The following is a 19,009-nucleotide window of genomic DNA, read 5'->3' as shown; positions in this document are numbered from 1 at the left end:
TGGGAAGGGTACGGATCTAAATATATAGAGATAATAAAATGTTAATAAATTGAAAAATGAACGAATTATTGAAAAATAAAGTGGTTATATTTCAAAATGTGTATGAATTGTAAAAAGTTTTGGTGAGAGAGAGAGAGCAACTGACTTTTAAGCGAGAGCGTACAGGCACAAATGCATGTGCACATTGCTACGAGAAAGCTAGTAGTTTTGTCAAATATTCATCAACTCTGAAAGAAATAGCTTACAAGGAAAGAAAACCGTAACAAATGCTGCAGGTCTTTCAAAGTTTTCGAAAATTCAACTCCGAAAATATCGGAATCGAAAAAAATTCTAGCAATAAGAAAATCTTAAAATTCATAGTTCGTATTCGAAAAAAATGTAGTTCGAAAAAAAATTGTGCTTAAAAACGTCCCAATCTTAAAAAATCTAAAATAAATTGTGGTCACAAAGCAAAAAATTGGTAAAATGCATTGAAAATCTTTGTGATTATTTTGTATTAGGCCCTAAATTCGTAAATATTGAGCTTTGAAATACGGTTGATCCATAAAAGATTTTTCTTATAAAAAAAGTCGAATTATTTTTGAAAGAGATGCAGTTCAAGAAGAATTTCGGGTTAGAAAAAATCGAGTAAACTGAAAAAAAAATAATAAAATGCAATTACCAGATCTTTGATATTTTTTTAAATTATACTCCGAAGAATATATGGTTTGAAAAAATTGGGAACGCAAAAAAATCAGTGACCCGCATTGACCGTCTGAAAGTTTTTAAAAATTAGCCTCCGAGTTTATAAAAATTGAGTTATGAAATAAGTTTAGCTTCTACCAAGAATCTTTCTTGTGAAAAAGTCGAGTCGCTTTCGAAAAGGATACAGTTGAAGAAGAATTCGGGGTCAGAAAAAATTTAGTTTGAAAAAAATTCGAAATCTAAAAATTTTCAACTCGTATTAAAATTGTTCGAAAATGTTGGGATCACAAAGAAAAAAACCAATAGCATGAGGACGCGTGAAAAAATGAGGGGACCTTCAGATCGAGAAACATTAACTTCGAAAAAATGTCGGATCAAAATGGATAAAAAAATTTGGGAGTTCGCAACAAATTCGAGCACCAAAAAAGTCGACCTAAGAAATATGGAGATTGTTCAAAAATTTTATATTTCGAAAGTTCGTAGTCCGAAGCGAATTTCAGCTGGGTAAAACTTCACATTCGTAAAAAAGCCGAATAAAAAAAAACAAAAATGTCTCCAAAAAGATAGGAGCTCGAAAAATATTCTTTGTCGAAAAAATCGAGCACTAACAAATCTACTAAAAAAATATTGAGATTGGTAAAAAATTCGAATCCGAAATTTATATTTCCAAAATAATTGGGCTCGTAAAATGCAGAGTTTGAAAAATAAACAAATTTATAACGTATTTCTAAGAAAACTTAAGTATTCCAAATTAAGTAAACCGAAGTATTGACTAAATAGGATTTTTTTTTTTTGATATTTTGGTGTGTTTTATATTTGATATTAGCCAGTTATCTGCGAGACGCTACCATCCTTGTAGCGATGTGCAACACGCAAAAGAGTGCAACCACACCGCCAAGTTCAAGTGCAGTTTGCAAGTATGTATGAATGTTTGTATGGCGCATGAATGTACGATGAATTGTAAATGATATGTTTGTGTTTGTAAAAAACGTTGCTGTAGCGAAGCAGAGGTATAAGAAGCGATTTAATAAAGTTAAACTTTAAGCATAACTGTACGAGCTAAGTTAAAAAAAAAAAGAAAACAAATAAAACATTACATACATTTACACATAAATAAGTGTGTAGTACACATGTACATATATGAAAAAAAAACCAACAAAGAAGAGAAAGGATATATATGTATATAAAAAAAAAAATACAAAATACAATATAGGCATTGTTGAACACCGTGTAACGAAATGAAAAATGTGAACCTGTTGAAAAAAGTGATTTTAAATATAAGTAAAAGCAAAAAATCTTTAAAGTTTTAAGTTTTAATTGTTACAATTACTTACAAGCAAAACAAAATGAAGGAAAAAAAACAAAAAAAAAGAAACGAAAACAAAAGCAAAACGGTCATTGACACACACACACACACATAGTTTATAAATATACTACTACTAATTAATTCTGCTGTTATTATTATTATCATTTCTCATCTCAGAGATGTGTTTCAAAAACAAAAACGAAACAAAAAAAAATATTAAAAAATTTTGTAATAAACTTCTATTACACTCCTGACTCATTTAACTCGCATGACTGCATACTATGTTTTGTGATTTTTCTTCCGAGTGCCAGTATTGAAACTTGATTGGAGTGAAGTGCAATAAAGTAGGTTTTCGAAATCGTGCTCTGCCCGTCGCAAGTATGCATCAGAAAAAAAATTCAATTGCTAGGCAATTTCGAAAAAAAAAACAGATCCGAACGAATTTTTCGTCATATTTTTTGCATTCACAGTTGTATCTTAAGGTAGCATATATCGTTGTTCTTGTCTCGAGAAGAAATGTTTTTTTTTTGTTCTAGAGTTCATTGACCTCAAGTTCTCCATTCTAGTACTTACCCACCCACCAGATCTCAGTTCCTACCACCCTAATGTGCCATCCCAAAAGACAGTAAATTAAAGCTCACCAAAAATCTATCAACTTTTTATAAGGAAGTATTTTTTATTCCTGTAGAGCTTTAAAAAAAATGTAAAAAGTCGATCTTTCGACTTTTTTTACTAATTGCTTTACAAAAAGATTTTAGACTGGGTGACGGTGAACTTTTTTTGTTTACTTGTAAGATCATACGATGGTCTGGACTTGATGTGGCCACAGCTTGAGCACATCCACTCCCTACCCCCGAAGGCGCTGCTGCTACTCTTGAAGGATTTGGGCTTAGAGGATGTATCGTGAAGAGCAGGGGGCACAATGGATCACTAGGTCACGGTGCATACCTCATTATAATATCTAAGGTGATGCGGTCTAATGTGCCACCATGGAAGGATTTATCGAATGTATTTCCATCATTTTCATTTATATCTCAATATTTCACAAGATAGTCAATTTCCGTATGGATTAACTTGATATCAACGTTCGTTCTCTGAAATGAGAAGGGGCAAAAGGGTTCTAGTAGCAGTGATTAAACTTCCATCTCATTTAGTTTTGTCAAATAAGATAAAATATTTTTGAGTGCCACCCTTTTCAGCTCTCCGCTCGATGTGTTTAAAACCGACTTTTACCGCCCTGAGAAGATCCTGCGAGCGGGTGTCCCTGAGGGCTTATTTTGGTGTCGTTAAACGCCTGGCAGGCTAACCGAATGTTCACGCACGGCGCCAATTTACTGTCAAAAATTGCTAATGCACAAACAACTTGTGTAGGACCAACCGAAATTGAACGACGTGCATATGAAGTTAACTCAATTTCCAATTTTTGTTCGACGGCGTTCGTACCAAAACGCAAGCCGTAAATAGTAGGTTAGCCTGTTGGGTACCGCGTTTGCGTTAAAAGAGTAGCTAGGTGAGACTTGATGTCTTTGGAGAGTAAAAAAATAAATTTAAAAAAGCAGAGCTCTCCCTGCCCAGACTGATAAAATATTCGTTCATATTTTTAGGCTTCGTTTTCTGCATAAATTTATACTTCAACGTAAGAGTAAAGGTTTGCATGTCCTGTTCTAACCCGGCCGATAGTCGTTGTGGTCGCACAGTATGGAAGATAGGACGTTTTGCCAATTCATCTTTTGTGCAGCTGTAAGCTGTTCCACAGCGTATGTTCCCGCCAACTATATAGATGCTGTGTAGTAGCAGTGTCTCCACTAGTATTTTCTTGCCACTGTCTGCCGGACCTAAGCTATTCAAAAATCTGTGAAGTCAAACGTTTCATTAGAGAAACTTCTTTTTGTCTGGCTCTACACCAGTTTGCACCGAGATCAAGAAACTTCGCCAGTTGACTTTCTTATTTGCGAAGTTGCGCCAGTTGCGCATCCCGAGTGCAGACAGATCCTTCTGCGCTTGGTCCTTCCATTGTGTTCGTGTTCGCCCATTCTTTCGTTCTCCACCCATTGGTGACGAGATTGGAAGGATATTTTCCGAACATCGTCATTCATGTATACAACATGTCCAAGCCAGCGTAGTCGTCGAATTTTCGAACAAACTAACCGGCTCTATTTCTGTGTAAACGGTCGAAATCAACATTGAACCAACTATACCTTTTCACAACGAGTCTCCTTAAGCCTTGGTGAAGCTCTACCAGGGACTTAAAAGAAGGCAGCCCATATAAGCTAACCTTCGGTCGGCCACTGATAATGGGGAATATATCAGCGGAAATCATTGTAGGGCTATAATCACGGACTTATTTTCAATGTGGGCAGGTCAGGAACTTATGTTCTTGCAGTTATAAATCTGAGACATTGTATTACGTACCATATTGAAATTTGTGAACAAAAGCCTACCTGTCAGAAGATAGCTTCACTTAGTTTCACTCATCGTAGCTTTTTGGCAGCGGTCACATCGAGTTATTCTTCTGCCAGCGCCAATCAGTCACGAAACCTCTTTATTTGTACTATAATCTAAAATAAGTCTTTGGCATCAATAGGAAGTGGAGTATCTTTCCACGCTTTGCTTTGTATTTCCTAAAATAATGGTTTCATTCCCAGGACCAATCCTTACTCGGTTAGTTCGAGTATTTTTTAGAGATGAAACACCTAAATCAACTCACCTTTCGAATTGGTCTTATGTATATAACCCTTACAGTGATAATATTTTTAAAAGGAAATCAGTGTGCCAGTTCTAAAATGGTAAGTAGTGTTATTGACGCAAATTTTTCAATTATTTTATTGATGAAAGCACAAATAGTTAGCTAAAATTTAAATTTTCATTCTATGCACAAATACGTTATCCTCCATCCCTCCCACTCTCCATTTCCTACAATATACACCGCCGACGTTCAACTCCGCTCCACAAATCGCACCTTATACGGCTTCGGCGTCAGCGTTATGCCCGGTTGTAACACTACAGAAGGCATAGCTTCCTCGCACAATTCTATGCGGTAACGATGCAAAATTTTCGTGAGGAATGAGAATAGGCACGCACGCGCCAAAGCATCGCCTAGACAACGGCGACGCCCTTGGCCAAACGGCATGAAGTACTCATCGCGCAGCACCTTTCCTTCGTCATCGATGAAACGTTGTGGTCTGAAGTTTTCCGGATCACCCCAATGCTCTTTATCCATATGCACAGAACGCAAGCCGATCAATATTGTAGTATTTTTAGGCACACTGTAGCCTTCGAGCGTCGTATTCCATAAGGCACGTCTCGGCCCCGTTATTGGTGTTATATGGAAATAACGTTGCACTTCCATAATGAATGCATTCGTATAGGGGAAATACTCGCGATTGCATAGATTTACGGCGATTTCGAATTTTTCAAAATTAGTTGTGATTTCCTCATAGACACGTTCCTGTACACGCCGATGCAGCGCAAGCATCATTAGAGCCAAATCTGTAGTGTTGCTGGTTGTCTGCGAGCCGGCTATGAAGAAATCTAAAATGGTCATTGTCAGCTGGGTTTCACTGAACGTTGTATTCTTCACCCCAGCGCTGTGTTCGTTCATCTCGCGTATGTAGGCGTAGATGAGATCACTCTCTGCATTTGCCGGCGTAATGCTGGTGTGATGCTCGTTAATGGCTTCTAAGAAGAACGCATGCATTTCCTGATTCATTTGACAAATCAAATTGTAGCCCGTCCAATTCGGTGCTACATACCGCAGCCATGGCATTTGTGTGAGCACGCCGCCAGACATATCGAAAACCTTAGAGCGTCGATTCAGCATATCAAGCAGCTTCTGCAAACGCTTATCGTCGCGATCGATGCCTTTACCGGCTGTCAAGGTCCATAGCACATTAAGCACGCTGGGCGCCAGAAATGAGCCCGGCCATGCAGGCTCTCCCTGCAGATCCTCGATATACCGCAACAAATTAGTCGCCTCCTTTTCGATATACTGCTCCATTTCTGTGCGGCCATAGCCGACATGCCGCATTTGTCGCATTGCAAAATTACGATGCTCTTGCCAGAGTTGGCCATCTGTGCAGGTTATGCCCTTGCGTGTACCCATTGTGCGCAGACGCAGAAAGAAATTATCCGGACGTCCATCGTACACCTCGCTTACATGCACCTCGTGCACCAGCGGATAGGAGAGTACCACCACGACATACTCGCTGCCCAGCTTGAGTCCCAACACATTGCTATTGTACTTTATTGACCATTTCTCAAATACCAGATGTGTGCCACCACAGGCGCGTGCCTCCTTGCGCAGCTGTATAGTATTGCCAATCCATGGCATGAAGTCGGGACCTGGAAGGAGAAAGAGAATAGTTTAGATGGTAGCGAATTTTAGGAGAATATTGAATGATGGTATATAAAGGGAGGCAGAACCTAGAATTTTAAAGGAGGGGCTCAACAAAAGATCTTTCATGGAAACAGTAATGTTTGCCGCCAACCCGTAATAGAAGTTTCTTGGCTAGCGAAATATTGTCAGGTAGATAACTTTACTTATACGAGTATTAGTTAAGGCGGTGAACTATGGATTATGGGACTCACTTATATGTACTTTGAGTACCTTGATATATCGCTGGAAGGGATGAGCACCAAACAATACCCCTGTGCCCCTGAAAATATGAATTTAGGAGAAAAATTTTTGTGAGGATTCCATAATGGTACATATATGTATATATGTACACACAAAACTACTAGGTGTTGTAAGTCCACAGCGTAGGTAAGATCTGAGTTAGGATAGTTCGACTGATAGAGCTGATATAGGATCGTTAGTTGGTACAGAAACAAGATAACTCGAGTTAAGATAGTCGGGCTACAAGATAGGATAAATTGACGCCTATCGACCAGTTGAGCTGAAGTAACCTGGAGCATTCCTAACGTAATGTGGAAATTTGCTTCGATTGCCTGAACGGCCAATTTCACCGGGATCTTAGAAGTGAGCTGAACTAATGTGGTCGACTTAAGTGTTTGATTCTGGAGGATGGAATATGTAAGTAAAGCGGTAGTAATTTGATAAAAATAATCTCTCTAAACAGGCAAGAAAGGAATTATGATTACGAGTTCACAACAACATAGTTGTATTTCTGTTGGTTCGATTGATATCGAGTTTACTGTAACGCTACTGGCTTGAGTTATTCTTTTTTTTTTGTACACGCTTTTGCTCTTTTACTAATGAAATCAGTGTCGTAATTGCTTGATAGTGGATCATTTCATGTAGGTAGGTATGGGGACGCATTATTATCGGTATCTTTAGCATTTTTGATTTATAGACCACTTTCGATTTCTTTTCATAGTTTCAGATTACGTTTAGTCAGCAATTGAGTTGCACGGGTAAGGAATTACATTAAAAATAACAATATTACTACGGCACTCATCACGGGGAATTATACAATTTCTCTATTCAAACCTGCCACCGTAAACGGGGTAGAACGTATTCTCTGCAGCGAGTTAAAATACCTCGAAGTTATTCTAGACGGAAAACTTGACTAGAAGCGAAACATCGAAGACCGCTCCAAGAATGCCAATACCACCCTGTATGCCTAAAAGACAGCTACGGGCAAAAACTGGGGAATAAAACTACGTTTAGTACACTGGATGTACACATCTGTGATTAGACCCATCCTCTTTTATGACGTTGCCGTATGTTGACCGACGTTAAAGAAGACTTTGTCCAGAGCCACATTCTTATCACAGGATCCACTACACCCTCCAAATCTCTGGAAGTAATGCTAAATCTTCCACGATGGAACATTTCAGGCCCCCTGTAGTTCTGCCAGTCTAAACGCGATCCAGCTGTTGAGAGACCTGAGATACGGACACCTAAAAGACCTTTAAACTCTGCTGAATAATCTACGTCAACTAGATTACGTCTAAAGTAGCCACAGAATGCAGAAGGATTTTAAATTTGCTGGCATTAAAATGCTCTTTGACTATTGTATGGGTCCCTGTGCACTAGCGTGGGCCGAAAGTTCACTTTTTTTTAGAATTTTTATTGGTAATAGCAAAAATATGGTTCATTATGCTCAAAAAAAAAAGTCGGTGTGAAAGACTTAAATGTTTGTGTCAATATCTTAGGCTCTCCCAAGTCCATCAAAGTTCTATGTGCTCAAAAAATAAAAATTAATTAATTAATTAATTAACACATTTTTTAACTAAAATTGCAATTATCTTCGAAAGTATTATGGTCTGATTATGGCAACTTAACGTTACTTGCGGCTCTCACTTAAAATGTTAAATGGATGTTGCTTATAACTGAACATCCGAATCCTAACGTAACATAATGCCACGAGGAAATCTGTTCTCTAAGTTCTACGTTCCGTTAAGTTAAGTTAAGTTGCCATAATCAGGCTTTAAGTCCTAGATAATTCTGTATATGGACCATTTTTGTAGGGAATCGAAGTAAGCTAAAAAAAAAAATTTACCACTTGAACTTTGATGGACTTGCGCGGGCCTAAGATATTGACCAAAAATTTTTATCTTGCACAAATATTTTTTAGAGCGCAATAAACCATATTTGTGCTATTACCAATCAAAATTCTAAAAATGCGGATTTTCGGCCCACGCTACTGTGCACAGTGACATTCCTGAAAACTGCATAGCCGACAAGCTGGCAATGAGAAAGACGGAAACATCCGAAGATAGTTCTGCTTTAGATGAGGAGTATCTCTCAGGCTCATTTTTCATATAAAACAAGTAAGAAAGTCTAAGTTCGGGCGGGCCGAACATTACGCGGCGCAAGCATTAAATATATGTATGTTTTCCGCTTTCTGAAAACTATCGCTACATGGTAAACATCTTCGATAGAACGTTCAGTTATACATAATGTGATAAACTTATATAGGCATATGTGGGCGATATCACGCCCATTTTTCAAAATTCCAAACAATGTTACTTCTTTTCAGGAGATTGTTTTTAGTATCAATTTTGATTAAATTAGCGTCCTTAAATTTCGAAATATTGAAGTTTCAAGCTTTTCTGAAATTTACCGCTATATGAAAAGCGGCCATAATTTTAGTCCGATTTCAATAATTTTCAACGTTTGGTACAAATTGGTACAACGGTTACCGAGATACATATATGTGATCATAAGTGGGCGGTGCCACGCCCATTTTCCAAAATTGTATCATAAACGTATTTCTTGGTAAAGAATTGTCGCAAGCATCAATTTTGAATAAATTAGCTCTAATATTTACTGATTTATCGAATATTTCGTATTTCTCTAAATTACCGTTATATAGAATGTAAGCGTGGTTATTGTCCGATTTGAAAAATTTTCGGCCATTTGGTATGTTGTCTCAAGGCCAACAACTGTGCCAAGTTTGGAAGAAATTGGTGCGCAGCGGTTACCAAGATATGTGCATGTGCATAAGTGGGGGTGGCTACGTCCATTTTCCAAATATTTGTATAATTCTTAATTTTCCTCTATAATTATTTTAAATATCAATTTTGAGTGAATAACTTCGGTGGTTACTAAAATATCGAAGTTTTCGTATTTCTGAAAATTACCGTTATATGGGAGGTAGGCGTGGTTATTGTCTGATTTTGCCCATTTTCAATACCATCCGCCATACGCCCGAAAGAAGTGCACGTGCCAAGTTTCGTTAAAATATCTTAATTTTTACTCGAGTTATCGTGTGCACAGGACGGACGGACGGACAGACGGATCGATTTCTCATTTCATTCTGATCATTTATCTATATCTATCTCGATTCGTTTTGCATGTTACAAACAACCGTTATGAGAACAAAGTTATAATACCCCTGTGCACAGGTGCGCTCGGGTATAAAAATCTTTGCGTATTTTCATTTGACTACTAATTATTTCTTATTTATTGATCGATTTTCTTCATTAGTAACTTGATTTCATTGCAACAGAACAGGCTTTAGCACAAATGCAAAAATTTGGCACAGATCCTAGTATTTTTTTAAATTTTTCCTCTGTTAAAATTTGATTTATTTCATTCTTTCATTAAAAAAAAAAACTGGAATGATTTATTAATTTTTCAGAAACTATCAGTTCTATCAGACAGTGATGTAACTATATGCGGCTTATGGAGAATTTTGTTAGCTTTCATTTGACGTCATCTCGTTTTAGGATGGTTGAATTGGTTCGTAAGATATGCGTGATTAAGTGGAACCGCTTTTTGTTTTAAGCTGAATAACGGTAAATTGCAAATCTCGCGAAAACGCGTGGATAGTGGCGTTTGGTGAACAAAAACCAAACTAAAATTTGTGATCCAGTGTTCTTATTGAACCACACGTGATATTTCCACATATATTACATGCATATGTATATTTATGTGTTTACAAATACATATATGCACAAATATGAAAAAATCAAACACCTGTTTTGCCTAAATATCAACACGTCCACCACAAATGGTAGCACGTCCTCAGACGAACCTCCTCTCCTCGACTAATGATGATGACTGACAGCCAGCCTTTGGTGTGACATGGCGTGGTGTGGCGTTGCGTGGACGGAATCGTAATTAAATACATACATACATACTAGGAATGTTAATACCGAGATCCCGGCCTTTTTTAGGTTCCGAAAAGCCCGGGATTTTTGGCAAATAATCGCGGGATTTTCGGGATTTGTAATTTGCACTGATAGCAATAATATAACCTCCTTTTCTTGACCAGTATTGGCTATATTTCTTTTTTATTTAATAACTAATATTTTTTTTGTAAACGGCTATAAACCGTGCGAAGGTAAATCTTACAGACAAAAATCAATATATTCGCGAAACCATGGGCCAAACATAGTAAAATTGCGGTTTTAGCTTTTCACTCTGACGTCAGTAAATCAAAATTTATTTAAAAAATTCAGTGAAATGTGCTAAGAGAAGAAGTATGAGTTTCAACTTAAAGGCGATATTCTGTAGAATTTAAGCAGATTCAATTTTTTTGTGCATAAGGACTGCTAAGTATTGAAAATGTCCTTTTAAATTTTATTCTTGAAATTTCGCAATGTTTGAAATAATTATATGTTAAGGACTTATACAAACTCGATAGAATTCTCAAGTTTTGTCCTTCTAACTTGATCAGCTTAAAAAATTACCTATTCGTCCTTGTGAATCCAGAATATTTTATTTTTATTTTTATTCTACAGAAATTTCCTCTTTCATTTTATACCCATATTTTTATTCTACAATGCATTGAATTTTTTTAAATAATTTTTGGAATTAATCATAGGTTTGAAATTAAAAAGTCCTTTAAAATAAATCCTGACGTCAGAGAGAAAAAATAAAAACCTCACTTTAAATAAAAAAGCAGGTTTCAACCCCATTTATTTATTATTTATTTACTATATGATAGGAGAGCTTCTCAAACAATATGGAAGCAATTTTTTCGATAAAAGTTGTTGGAAAGTAATAAATATCTAATGAAAATGACATCCCGGAAATCCCGGGATCGTAAAAAGCGAAAAAATTAACATTAATTAACAACATACATATATGTATGTACTTATATAGCTAAGATAGGAAAATTTCTTCTAATGTACTGACTATAAATTAACTATAAATTAAGCATTGATCAGACGTAATGCCATCAACAACAACAACAGCAACGCGTACTTGTAATCGAGAACTACTAACCGAATAATAATTATTATTATTATTTGAAACGCTTTGTCGGTTGCTCACAGTCCGATTGCCTTATAGTGCGACGTCACATATTTATATAAATGTATGTATGTATTACTTCTTTACCTTCGTATACTGTGGTAAGTAAGTGACTATTAGGGTGTCTCAGAATGTTTTTTTAGCGATTTTTTCTGATTTTTCCCTTTACTAAAATTAAACTAAGCTATATTCAAATATGTACGATACAGTTAGTTCAAAGTTAGGATAGTTCGTCCAGCTCAGGTAGCCTTCGCCCATATTGACGGCTATCGACCAGTTGAGATAAAGTAGTCCGGGTCTATTGATATGTATCTTCATTCTCAGCAAACAATTCGGCTGCCAATAGGAAACTCCCGAACAGGCACTTGCTAGAAGCAGAGCCATCTTTCAGGCTCTCAACGAACTCATGGACGAGAACCAGACTTTTATCGCACGAGCACTCGAGCCAACGTTGAACAGACAGGCCTTAGTCAACATTTACAGAGAAACAACCACCACTTTTACTAGCCGTCGCCCCGTTAATGCCATTCTCGGATTTCAGCCACCTCGCATTGCAGAAGAAGAGCTGCAGCTGCATAGAGAAACCGCCATAACTAAATTCTCGGTTTTTCAGATGGTATCCCAAAATACCCAATATGTATCCATACATACATTTGTATGTGCATATGTTTGTTCGGCTTGTGAAGGCACCCCAAAAGGACACCAACCACTTTCTTCCATTAAACCAACTCAGCTAACAGCTCTCTCCTTTTGGTCCGATCTCGTTTAAACAGCACGTTTGCTGGGCCTACCGTTGGTTGAACTTGACGACAACGGTTGATTTTTATAATAAAAATCATAATTTAACGGCTACGATTGGATTTAAAATTTTTGGATCAAATTTAATCCTTAATTTATAATTTTTATTTTGTCGATAAATTTTTGATCGTTATCTTTATTTTTTCAGTTTTAATTTTTTAGATCATATAAGATTTAAACCGATCATAAAAACACAATATGATGTTAGCTTACACTGTTAAAAATGATCGAAAAATAACAATAAAAATTACAAAATAAAGAATATTTTTGATCGATAAAAATTAAAATGACACAATTTCCATCGAAAAGAGTAAAAATGGCAAAATAACCATTAAATTTAAGCGAAAAATCCAAATTTAGAGATTATTCTTGATCGAAAAATAAAAATCAGAAAATAACTATTTTGCAATGATCTACAAATAAATATCTGCATATTTAACGGTTTTTTTTTTGGTCCCTATGTATATATTATTTATGTCAAAAGAAAATAATTCTTCTGTTCTGGGGCATCCTAATGACTATCTATACACAAATGCGAGTAAGACTGCAACGCCAAAGAGGCAAGTACATACATACGTAACAAACAAAATGTTTGTGGTCACATGATTGCTTCGAATTGCTTTCTGGTTAATAGTTGGCATTACTGTTTTCTGATTGGTAAATGATTTTACGTATTTTAAGGATCTTATAGCCAGTTTTGCGAAAGCAATTTAAGTGATTTTTGTTTTTTTTTTTATTTGAATGCGATATGAAAATGGACAAAAGGGAAAAAATCATTTTCCACTTATTTAAATTGCAAATTCCTTTGCGCGTGGATGCAAATATATATATTTTTTAATTTTAATTAATTTTTTATTTTTTGTTAATTTTTCTTTAAAATTTCTGTCCAGCACAGAATGCAGCAGGCGTACAGCCAAATACAAATCGTCACCTGAAACGCAAAAAGACCTAATAACATCGAAAATGAAATGGAAAAAATCGTGACTAATATCGCACTTTTAATAATATAGAGATGTAACTCAAAATTTACGTTTTTGGAGATTTCGTTATGCAATTAATAAGCTTGATATGTTCAGTCTAACAGATAACCAAACTTCGCAAACATGGCGAAGATCTGTCTTTTTGTATACCAAATGTATGAATTGATATAACTTTGATTGCGTTTTTCCAAAAATTTTAAATATTGAAAATTTTGCTATATTATTTATTTGCGATATTTTATTTTTATTTTTTCAATGATGTGGGGAGTTGTAATTCGATGAAATCCACCATATAATCAAAAAGTGAATCTTGAACTTTTTATTAGTTATGACTTTTTGCATTTCAACGATGATGTTTGTTACTCATGTATGTTTGCACCAAATTCGATGGTGGAATAAAGTTTATTGACACAAAAACCTGTTTAAAAATTTTGTTAATATCTATAGGTACTTTTGCAAAAAAAAAAAGCTTAATGCACTGCAATTTGTATTTCCTCATGATTCTGTACGTACATATACCCCATATATTGCATCATTTAAAAAGTATACGCGGATTTTTGTGTAAGTTTTTGAAAAAAAAATGTCTTTATTGGAAATCAGTCTTAATCACTATTATCTATCACCTTTTCCCATTTTTCTGGTATCTTCATAATCCTTTCATCTGCGAAACACTTGGCCAACTGATTTTCAGCATCTCTTTAAGAGGATGTAAGGCGGCGCAAAGTTCTGGCTTTACGCTGGATGCAGCTTCAATCCCGGCTTTGACTTATCATCGAAACGCAATCGAGCAGTTCTAAGGTGCTCTAAATGGCTTACTATATAGGACCGACTAGCTTACCTAGCTTATTACCCGAGAAACGATGTTTTACACGGTTGGATGGATCAAAACTCGACAATAGTGTTCAGTTTCGAGAGAGCTGTTTATTCGGAATAATTTTGCATATCATTTAGCTTCTGCCTTCCTAACGACTACAGTGGTAATCGGGCGGATCTAATGATTATCTTAACGGCCGCATCACTGGTACAGTGGGATACGATTCATACTCATGTTATCAACATTTTCACTGACAGCCAGGCGGCTATTTTAAAAAATTGCTTGCTCAATGTCTGCGTAATTTTTGCGTGAAATTGTGTGTGGGACTGGTTCCTGAATTGGTACGCTTCATTAGATTACTTGTTACAATTCCAGGGTCTTCATGCTCGAACAAGAGGAGCTCTTCTGTTTTGCGTAAGGTGAAAAATTATTTGTGCTCGACAATGCACTAAAAACGGCTCAACCATGTAGCAATATTGCATTCTTATCCATGAACTCATGAACGACTTCATTTCTCGAGATTCAAAACGAATGGCCGTGTTTTCACTGCAGAAACAAAACTTTTTTCAAAATTTGATTAAATGATAATTTCCATGAAATATATACATATCTGTGCTCGTTTCGAAAAGTAGCTTATGTCGAAATGCTGGCTTTAGTATATTGCGGTATTCCCTTTATTCTTTAAACGACAAGGAATCTTTTGATGAGACTTAATAAGAATATTGACTTGCTAGTATCGGAACTATTTCTTGCACGTTTATTTGCCAAAAGTTGTACAACGGCTCTGCGCCAGTGAGTCATTCGCAATCGTATGCTGCGAATGCGGATTTATACTAAACCGGTCTCGAATCGTCACATACGATATCGTACGGATCGTCACGTAAAACACATTTTTCGGATTATGACATACGTGAACGTACTCTTTGTCCCATTCAGCTTATACTGCCTGACGTATCACGTAATTTTCTTTCGTATCGTTTTCGACCCGTGAACGGATGATACGATTCGAGCCCAGCCTTTGGATATAAGCTACTTTTCCATACGAACACAGATATGTATGTATGTACATGGTATGTGCTGGATAACAAATCCATTTTTCACTACTACGAAGGGAGCCAAGAGTGTTCTGGATGCAAGTGTATGCAGAAAACACTGCTGTTGGCAAGATTGCATTAAAAATACTAGTGACTTTTGCTTTTACATTTCTATGTGAGACTGCATTTTCAACAAATGCTTACAAAAACAAACAATTTTTAAGCAAAAAACCAAACCGACTTCAATTGTCATATACAATTTTAAGATTATCATGATCCAATGATCGGATTTAGACCAAATTAGAATGGGACCGCCTGTGAGACAAAACCTTTTCTCTAAAAAAGAATTATAGTAATCGGTTAATGTGGTCCAAAGTTATGCGGTAGCATACATAAATAAAAAAAATAAATATTAATAAAAAAACATTCCGACGAAGTGATAACCTTCTCCTTTTTGTGAAGTCAGCGTCAAATAATTTCAGTGTAAAATCGTCAAAGCTCCAAATAAACTAAAAGGAAATAATGAAATCATCAAAACAATTTCAGTCCTCACATTAGAGCTAAAGGAGCATAAAGTTTGCACTGTGTTTTCTTGTTTTGGTAGACATTTGAAGAGTAGGGGGGTGCCGCTAATTTTTTTTTAGCACAACAAGGATGCCGCGGTGAATAAAGTTTGGAAACCCCTGATCTAGGTACATGTACATTCCGACCTTGATGGAAATAGCAAAGCTGACGAACTCACACGTCATGAAACGGCATTGCCCGATACAGGTATAAGTGATACTCTTGGCATCCATTTTAAAACACGTAAATTTCTGCGGGATGAATAATTCATAGAAATTAGCAATAAAAGAGTACAAATGGAACCGAACTGTCATATTGCCAAAACACGCTGGCCAGAAAATGACTACGCCATAGAGAAGCAAAGACCAGCTTTAGCTAAGGACGAAGAAGAAACCATCCAACAACTTCTCTGCTATTGCCCGGCTCTTTAAAAAACGGAGGGCAAAAGCTTTTGGCAGTTACATATTTATTCGATAATGTCGATGGATGTTAGAAGCGTTTGCGCTTTTTTGTCAAGCACCAAATGGTTTACAGGGGAACGGGGATAAATGCGGTATATATGGCAAAGGACTGAACCAAACCTAACCTTCTTTTAACCGTCACATAAACCAACTATTTAATCAACCAACTATTACTAAATACTAGTAGCAAACCTCAAAGTATCTACTTTTGTCAAAGTTCTGGCGACGTTTACTCTTACATTCATTGAGCCTTTGATAGTTGGTGGATTGGTATTCAGATATTTGTTCAGGTCTGCAATATCCTGCCGCAAAGGATAGAAAACTGAGCCAATGTAGCACAATTAGTAGTGGTCACAAGTGCGCACTACAATTCTGCAAGGTCACGGATCGAGCTCAGTTTCTGACTGACACCAGCAACAACAAAAGTTTTTTTTTCTAGTAGCGGCCGCCCTCGGCGGGCAATGGCAAACCTCAGAGTGTATTTCTGAAGTGAAAAATAGCTTCTCACAAAAATAGAATCGCCGTTCGGAGTCAGCGTATATTTGTAGGTCGTCCCCTTTGAGATAAAATATTCAGTTAAATTCTTAAGTAATTAAAAGAAGGGTGGATTTCATTTGCTTTCATCCCTTCTTTTTCTCGCACACAGAGGATAATGTCGGTTGACGTATCCTGTCTCTACTCAGTCATTTAATTTAATTTGAATTTCTCATTACAACGATAACAAAAACGCGGCTGTTTTCACTAGAGTCCGGAGTTGTTAGGTTTGCTGTCGATTCAGTTTTTTTTTTGTAGCAGCATAGTTCTCGGCCTGGAATATACGAGTTTGGGAGTTTATACGACTTTTGTGGCTCGAGCTCCAGGCAAAATATCGTATCTGATACTTCGTTGTCGGGCAAACTGGCTCCATATTTAATGAAATTGTAGGGATTGCATAACCGACTTGCAGCCCTTTTGTTCATCCGCTTTAGTAATTCGTGTGGCACCTTTTTGAAATTGGTTTTGCATGAGCAGCTACCAGGATATTTTCCATAAGCAATTTGGTAACAATTTCTGTAATCCTTCATTGATAGCCGAAAAAAGAAGCGAGTATAATTACGTTTGCTATTTTTGCACATAATTTTTGGCGTTTTGCAGGTGGTTAACTCATTCCATCCAGACCGGAACAAGTTTTGGAGTGGTCTATGAATGCAGTTTGTTCGTTCGAGAGTCAGACTGGTCGCGCTCTTGGCAGTATTATCTGATATTTCATTGCCGTATATTTCTTTGTGGCTAATAGATATGCAGCATTCTGTTCGCGGCCAGCCTGTTAATGGCTCCCCGGTTGCGCAGGATGTTTTTCAATGAAATACTATATGAGGTGACCGCCTTAATTGCCACCTGACTGTCTACGTATAAGTCTATTTTTAAATTGATTTTCGTTTCAATGTAGACTAGCTCTGTTGCTGTGGACATAACTAGAACCTTTGATTGAAATATCCTGCACTGGTCAGGTAACCTTACTTCCCACCTGACGTTCAGTTCCCGGCAGTATACCCCGGCATCCCTCCCGTTATAATTTTAGAGCCGTTAGTGAAAATGCTTTGGGATCGACGGTCCTTAGACTACTTGTCCCAGAGTTCGGAGTGCGAGAAGTGTGTCTTAACGAATCTAAAGTAGAGCTACTGTCCCGTGTATCAGAAGAAAACATAAGATTCCGGCCGTTGGCGTCATTAGCTCAGCTGTAGCTAAGTCCGAATCATGCCTAAGATCGCCGACTCACAAAGTTATTTATGGACCGTCCTCGCGAGGATACCAGTGATAGATGGGTGTACGGAAAGTTCCGAAAACTATTGCCAATTCTAGTGAAACACACATCCTTTTAAGTTCACTAATTCACTCACTAATAATAATGTAGATTTATTTAAAAAAAAATACCCAATCATCACTCGCGCCTTCTTACCTGGTGGAAAATTTGGTGGACGTTTAAGCGACCGGATCAGTGAGTGCAGCACACAGACTACCACCGTGGCAACCAGGAACAGCAGCGTGCTCATTTTCTGAAGCTTCTAGGAAAAATCTATTCTACGTATTTGTTTGTCAAGTTTCGTAAACCGTTTTCTTCCGATCACTTGCCAGTTACGTAAGCAAGCGCGAGCGATCAACACTTTTTTTAATTTATAACCACAAATCAGTGATGTCTTAATTAATGCTATTAAATTTTAATAAATAACTATTCGTTTTTGTTTTTGTTGCTTTATTTCTAAGCAAAGAAATGTGCGCCAACAGCAGTGCCAGCCCGTTTTTGGGTTTCCGTCTTGTCGCACCGATAACTCAGCTAAAACTGATCGTCACCGGCCTGCCGCTGTGGGCTATCAAGCTGTAGAGCGCTCGAACGAAAAAGTCGATAATTTCTTTATTGTTATTATTTATTGTTGTTGTTGTTACTCATTGTATTTGCATTGTATAGGATTTTGAATGAGTGTTTTATTTATTTTTCTTTTGTTAATTCGACTACCGGCGATTTTTTAAATGTATGTAAGTATGTATGCCGGTCTCATGCTTTGGGATGCGGCACACTCCACATTTGATGTTTGACTAGCTGGCTTGTTGTTTTGATTATTTAGGGGTAATGTGTTTTGAATACTTGATGTGTTCAAGTACATATGTATACATATACATATATATCTGAAGAATAGATTTGGTCCGGCTTCTGATTTCAGAT

At 36.8% G+C, this 19,009-nt stretch overlaps 1 protein-coding gene across 1 annotated transcript; it reads right to left on the bottom strand.

The window, feature by feature from the left end:
• Window positions 1-4,747: 4,747 nt before the first annotated feature.
• LOC118739036 (probable cytochrome P450 305a1) lies at window positions 4,748-18,602 on the bottom strand. The gene is made up of 2 exons (XM_036470129.1): window positions 18,248-18,602; window positions 4,748-6,331 (listed from the first exon to the last, which is right to left on the bottom strand). The coding sequence occupies exons 1-2, from the start codon at window positions 18,339-18,341 to the stop codon at window positions 4,926-4,928; spliced, it is 1,500 nt and encodes a 499-aa protein (XP_036326022.1). The 5' UTR covers window positions 18,342-18,602; the 3' UTR covers window positions 4,748-4,925.
• Window positions 18,603-19,009: the final 407 nt, after the last annotated feature.

This window comes from Rhagoletis pomonella, unplaced genomic scaffold (genome assembly GCF_013731165.1).
Source record: "Rhagoletis pomonella isolate Grant_MI unplaced genomic scaffold, Rhpom_1.0 Rhpom_scaffold_00005, whole genome shotgun sequence".
Lineage (NCBI taxonomy): Eukaryota > Metazoa > Arthropoda > Insecta > Diptera > Tephritidae > Rhagoletis > Rhagoletis pomonella.
Note: the sequence above shows the minus strand (reverse complement) of the source record. Positions and strands in the feature narration are given on the sequence as shown.

What these genes read in the sequence shown, in the direction of transcription:
- LOC118739036 (XM_036470129.1), bottom strand. Translation starts at nt 18,341, where the DNA reads ATGAGCACGCTGCTGTTCCTGGTTGCCACGGTGGTAGTCTGTGTGCTG. An exon ending in TCCACCAAATTTTCCACCAG is followed by an intron (nt 6,332 to 18,247) that starts GTAAGAAGGCGC and finishes TTCTCCTTCCAG; the next exon opens with GTCCCGACTTCATGCCATGG.